This window comes from Chaetura pelagica, unplaced genomic scaffold (genome assembly GCF_000747805.2).
Source record: "Chaetura pelagica isolate M959 unplaced genomic scaffold, ChaPel_1.0 scaffold846, whole genome shotgun sequence".
NCBI classification, from domain to species: domain Eukaryota; kingdom Metazoa; phylum Chordata; class Aves; order Apodiformes; family Apodidae; genus Chaetura; species Chaetura pelagica.
The window spans coordinates 434,551-440,550 of record NW_009953518.1 but is presented as its reverse complement, the minus strand read 5'-3'; the positions used below and the strand labels follow the sequence as shown (position 1 = coordinate 440,550).

General features: G+C 38.8%; 1 protein-coding gene across 1 annotated transcript in view; it reads left to right on the top strand.

Moving 5' to 3' along the window:
• Positions 1–223: 223 nt before the first annotated feature.
• Positions 224–6,000, top strand: part of RAPGEF6 (Rap guanine nucleotide exchange factor (GEF) 6) — a gene marked incomplete at its 5' end in the record, with an annotated part of 38,697 nt that continues 32,920 nt past the window's right edge. Inside the window, 7 exons of the mRNA XM_009999476.1 lie at positions 224–407; positions 1,212–1,348; positions 2,282–2,440; positions 2,834–2,986; positions 3,502–3,666; positions 4,717–4,824; positions 5,137–5,340. Of these exons, the coding sequence (XP_009997778.1) occupies positions 224–407; positions 1,212–1,348; positions 2,282–2,440; positions 2,834–2,986; positions 3,502–3,666; positions 4,717–4,824; positions 5,137–5,340 (1,110 nt within the window). The remainder of the gene's footprint in view (positions 408–1,211; positions 1,349–2,281; positions 2,441–2,833; positions 2,987–3,501; positions 3,667–4,716; positions 4,825–5,136; positions 5,341–6,000) is intronic.

The following is a 6,000-nucleotide window of genomic DNA, read 5'->3' as shown; positions in this document are numbered from 1 at the left end:
TGCAGCATGGTGTTGCTTTATGCCAGTGCTGCATGTTAGTGCCATCCTGGAACCGTGGATTTTGGTATAACATGTTATTCTCAGTGTTCAGAAAGGGAGCTATTACAATTTCTGGTTTGAATTGTTGCTCACGGAATTTCTTTTGTTGTATTAGCTACCGAAGACCACGCATCCTTAAACTGAAGACACTGAACTCTTTGTCTGATGGATGTTTTCTTTGTAGGCTACAGAAAGTGAGATGGGAGATGTTGATTTAACAGGTCTTCCAGAAGCACCTGTGGACTCTGAAGATGAAGAAGAGGAGGAGGATGAAGATATTGACAGAACTTCGGATCCGCTCCTAGGGCGAGATGTTGTACGAGAGTGCCTTGAGAAAGAGCCTGCAGATAAAACTGATGATGATATTGGTGAGGATAAAAAAAAAAAAAAAAAATTTCTGTAAGATTATATCATATAACCTCTGCAATAGAAGCAAATCTGAAAACTGTTCAGTGAGTTAATGGTGAATGTAGAGTCTCCTAATTATGAATGATGCCTTCCAGAGACCACCATGCTCTGGTGATACTGTTAATTGAAGGGTGTCTTCTCTTTGACTGCCTGAGAGAGTGTTTGTTTTGAGAAAACAAGTATTTTAGAAAACATTGTTTGTGTTAGTATAAAGGGAGGGTTGGGTAGGAAGGTAATGTTGGCTGCTGGAATCTGTTGAATTAGTTATTAAGTATCAAAGGGAACATACTATTACTGTAGTAGAGGTTTATATAATTATAAACTGGAAAACATCTAAGATGAAGATAATTTACTGCAGTGCTTAACTAGAGATTGGCATTAGTTTAATAGTAAAATCTGCATTTTGCTGTACTTCATATTACTTCTGGAAAATAATTTCATGTTCCTATCAACTTTATAGTTGTTGTGCTGTAAAGGTGTTTTTGATTTTCTAAATGTTTGAAGCTGAAGTGCTTTCCACTCTAGCCAGGCTACTGCTGTGCAAGTCAGTCAGAGCACCAGCAAGGCTGCAGAGCTGAGTTCTGGTTGTTGATGACAAAATGCTTAGTGGGCTTGTTTAGCCACAGACACTGATGGGGATTGTGACACCACTGAGCAGTTGCTCCACGAATCTAAGTGAGATTTGTTAGACCTGTGCAGGGTAAGGTGTCTAAGGAATTCCCAAGCCTTGCAGTCTTCATACCAATGCTTCTTTTGTCTAACAGAGCAATTATTGGAGTTTATGCATCAACTCCCTGCCTTTGCAAACATGACTATGTCTGTGAGAAGAGAACTTTGCTCAGTGATGATATTTGAAGTAGTAGAGCAAGCAGGAGCCATCATACTTGAAGACGGCCAAGAGGTAAATTACTGCTTAGAACACAGTTTGAGTGCTAGAGGCAGTGGGTTGGCAAGGGCACCTGTGTACCAAGGGCTGGAAAAATGTCTTTTCTCTCATCACAACCTGGAAATTAGAGAATTCTTATCTCACCATCACCCATGCCCAAAATCTCCAAACCTTAGCCAATTCCTTTGGGAAATTCTGCCTGTGTATTATTATCCTATTCAAGATTTCAAAGTGGCCAAGTGTAGACATAAAAGAGCATCAGTGCCTTGTTACCAGGTGAGTGCTAACTTCTCCAGAAGTTGATATCAAAGGTTATTTGTGGTATAAAAGAAATAATAATTTCCAATGGTAAAATAACTCCTTTCTTAAAATGTAGGGTTTTTTATTCTTGCCCAACAATGCTGGTATGATATTATAAATGCCTAAATTAGGAGCAATTTCCATTTTCGGAGGGGGGGAGGAGACAGATGTTCAAATTAGGCAGTGTCAGGTTCCCAGCATAGATGCTCTGAATCACTATTTGGAAATCTCTGTCCTTGGATCAGGACAGCTGCAGTGATCATAGCAGGTCATCCTTCCAAGAGGACCAGGTAGGCTGTGGTCTCTCGTAGTGACCAAATGGGTACCCAGGGGAGTTCATTCTCAGCAAATGGTATAAATATATTGTAGCAACTAGCCCACTGATTAAAAAGCAATCTTTTCATCAGCATTCCTCCCTACAGAGTTAGATCTAGAATGAAAGGAGAACACTGTGAAGCATTCTTCTTTCAGTCATCTTTATTACTTGCCTTACTGTGCACATTTGTAGTGAATTAAATGTTGCAAACCTGTGGTGGCAACAAACTGGAGACTGCAAGAATAACCTTTTATGAGATAAGAGCTTTGGAACAGCTTATGCAAGTTGATGAATTAGCTTCACTTTTAATTTTTGCTTTTTACTCCCTCTAGCTGGATTCTTGGTATGTTATTTTAAATGGCACAGTGGAAATCAGCTATCCTGATGGGAAGAGTGAGAGTCTGTGCATGGGAAATAGTTTTGGGATTACTCCTTCTCTGGACAAACAGTACATGAATGGAGTGGTCAGAACCAAAGTAGATGATTGTCAGGTAAGATTAGAATTCTATACAACTGCCTCCTACTCACATTGCTGCTGTGTGAGAAACAGGAACTTCTGCTTTGTTCTGGAATGTAAACTGAGTCCAGCTCAGCCATGCTGTGTGTGTGATGGACATGCAGCAAGAACAGACACACAGAAGATGCACATTTCCACTTCTTAGATCCTTTGTCCCCTCTGTGTTTAGCCCATTCAGACAACCTTTTGGAGATGTAAGAAGCTGACCCGTTCTCTTCTGTCTTTCTCATGTAGTTGGGCAGAACAGAGTGGGGTTGGTATTAAATGCTGTGCTGTCATGTGTGTCATGGTGTGTCAAAGCAGCCTAGAGATGAGGATCTATTTATGGTTTGCATGTTTATTCACAATCCTATGTTGTCTGGGGCAGTTTGTGTGTATAGCCCAGCAAGACTACTGGAGGATTCTGAATCATGTGGAAAAGAACACTCATAAAGTGGAGGAAGAAGGAGAAATTGTTATGGTAAAGGAGCACAGAGAGCTGGATCGCAGTGGGACCAGGAAAGGACACATAGTTATCAAGGTGAATTTCTTTCAGTGCTTTCCATTCATCTGTTAAACCTTTATTTATTAGTAAATTAATAAGGTTTTGATTTGAATCTAGAATACCTGCGCAGTTTTGTCTGTTTCAGCTGAAAAACTGTGACTGGGAAGAATTTGTTATTTTCCAAATTTACTTCCACCTCCCTTTTAATAAAGTTAGACCTCTTCAGCATAAATATTTAGTTCTGTACTGGGAATGCCCTTTGTGCATCTTGATGCATTGCCTTGGTTTTTGTCATCTCAAGCTTAAACTGTATATTAAAAATAAAATTAAGGGAGTCTACTAATTGCTTTAGCCAGGTATTAATCTATGGAAAACACTTGAGCTGAGAGAAGCACAAAGATTTGATTTAAACATGGTAGTGTGTTTTCTCCCGAGTTTGCCACAACTGAAATTTGAGAAGGGAGTGTGCTGTTGGTTTTGTGTTAAGATACTCCCTGGAGAGGGGTAGTGGTGAGAGATATCAGGGGGTTTTTTTTCATTTAATTTTCAAGGCAACACCCGAGCGGCTCATCATGCACTTAATAGAAGAACATTCTATTGTGGATCCAACCTACATCGAAGATTTCCTCTTGACATACAGAACATTTCTAACAAGCCCCCTGGAAGTTGGAAATAAACTCTTGGAATGGTTCACAGTGGACAGCCTCAGGGATAAGGTTGGTTTGAGCCTAAAGAGGTTAGAACTCTGCAGTGAAAAGATTTCCAAGCTGTTTCCTTTTTGTGTTGCTAATAAACCAGGATTATGTATATATCTGGGGCTTTTTCAGTGTCTTGGGCAGGTTTTGTTTGAGCACCTGGTTATGAGCTCTCTACTTAGAATAAACTCTGCTCAAGACAAGTGCAGTTGATAAAAATGTTTGCATAAATAGGCCCAGGTTTAACTCTCTGTAGCTGTATGTAGGTACCGATGAAAAGTGTCCCTTGTCTGCAACATCGTATCCATGTCCACTTTGTTGAAAATGATGGCAGTAAAGTTCTGAGCCAGGGGTTTGTTTTCTAGCTGAAGGAAACCAAACAGAGTATCAAAACATTGCAATTTTTTTGTGTAGGAAATTGTCCAGGGTCTTTTATTGTGGTTAATGCTTCTTTTTCCATGCTGTTCATTTTGGCAACTGCTGTTTTTTAAGAAGAGGAAACTTAAAGAAAATAATCTCAGCAAATAAAAAGGAAAATTGTTTATTTTTAGAAGACAAGCTGCTATAGACTAGCCTTTTATTCTTATAATATGGATGGATAAAATAGACGTGCAACGAACTCTGCCATTTAATGATAGTAACTGTCTACCTTGTACAAAAGCAATCAGAAGATTTAACTGAAAAAGTTCTTGAAAGAAAGCTTTTTATTATCACAACAAACTTCCTAGAAATTTTGTTCAGGTTATCAGGATGCTTTAAAAAGCTACATTTTATAAGGAGCCTAAGGAAGAGTTTTGATTTGTGCACCAGTAAATACCAGGTGCTGTAGCCAGTGAGGTACAATCATGAGTGGGTTTTTTAGTTTTTAATTTGTTTCCAAAAATAAAGGAAAAGAGAGGATGAGTTCAAGTGTAAAAGTCTTCTGTGTCTCTTTGTTAGGAGATGCAGTGATCTGGCGCTGGTTCTTCTGCCATGTCCTTCTGTTCTTCTTTGCTCATAGACTAAAGCCTATAGGAGAAGAATCATTGGTACATTTTTAATATACATAATTTTAAATTATTTTTTTTACAGGTTACCAGAGTGGTCTTACTGTGGGTGAACAATCACTTTAATGATTTTGAAGGGGATCCTGCTATGACCCGATTTCTGGAAGAATTTGAAAAGAACTTGGAAGATACGGTAGGAGCAGAAAAGAACTGTCAGACTTTTCCCTTTCCCTTTTCAGTGTGTGACCAGTGACTAACATTGTAGTCCAACCATCTGACAGTCAATAGATGGACATATTTGTTTAAAATATGTATTTAGTTATAGTAGTAGTACATAAGGCCTTTATTTATGTGTTTCTGCCTTACTGCAAAAGAGGCCAAGGCTTATTTAATAAGATTTAATAAGATGTACGTGGCACCCTAAGTCCTTAGGTGTTTTTATCACAACTGGTTTTCCATTTCTAGTAGAAAAAATGTGCTCCATTTTCTGTTGTCTTTGTTACAGAAAATGAAAGGGCATCTCAGATTGCTGAACATTGCCTGTGCTGCCAAAGCAAAATGGAGACAAATCACCCTGCAAAAACCTTCCAGAGATTCGCCGCTGTTCTTCAGCCTCCTTGGAGGAAGTGACAAGGGTTTTGGTATTTTTGTAGAGACTGTGGAAATGGGCAGTAAAGCAGCAGAAGCTGGTCTCAAGCGTGGGGATCAGGTAAAAGGCCATTTAAAATACTAATCTCTTATTTCATTCAAAAAAATTCCAGTTCCAACCAGCTCTAGTGTTCCAAACAAAAATATGCTGTTTACTAAAAGCAAACCACTGGCTAGTGATCTGTTGTGAGTGCCCCTCACAACAAGTTCAGCTTCAGTTTCCTTGTGCTAAATGGGTTTCTATTAAATAGTTTTCAATAAATATTTGAAATATTTAAAAATATTTCAAAGACAGAATGGGAAAAGAAAGCAAACTGTGGTTATTTTAGGAATCTTTCTGATCGGTGACATGGCTGAGTTGAAGGCATCAGATTGTTTTGTTAGAGTGATTCCCACCTAGGGTAAATCATCCCAGTTCACTGAGGCTGGTGGAACAGTGACAATTCACACCAGGTGAATGTCTGGCCTTTGAGGTAGTACCAGTTCTGCAGGTGATGATCCAGCATTTTTTATTTGAGTGCAGATTCTAACTAAGTGCAGCAATGTCATGCTAGCACAGAAAATAAATTTGGTTAAAGCATTTGTCAGGAAGAAATGTAGGTCTTGGCTTATTTACAGGGTATAATTCCACTGACATAATGAAAACAGTTACTTTACAAGGGAAGTTTTCATTCTACAACTGCTGTAAAGACAGTAGGATGACTTCTGGAAAGTTCTTACT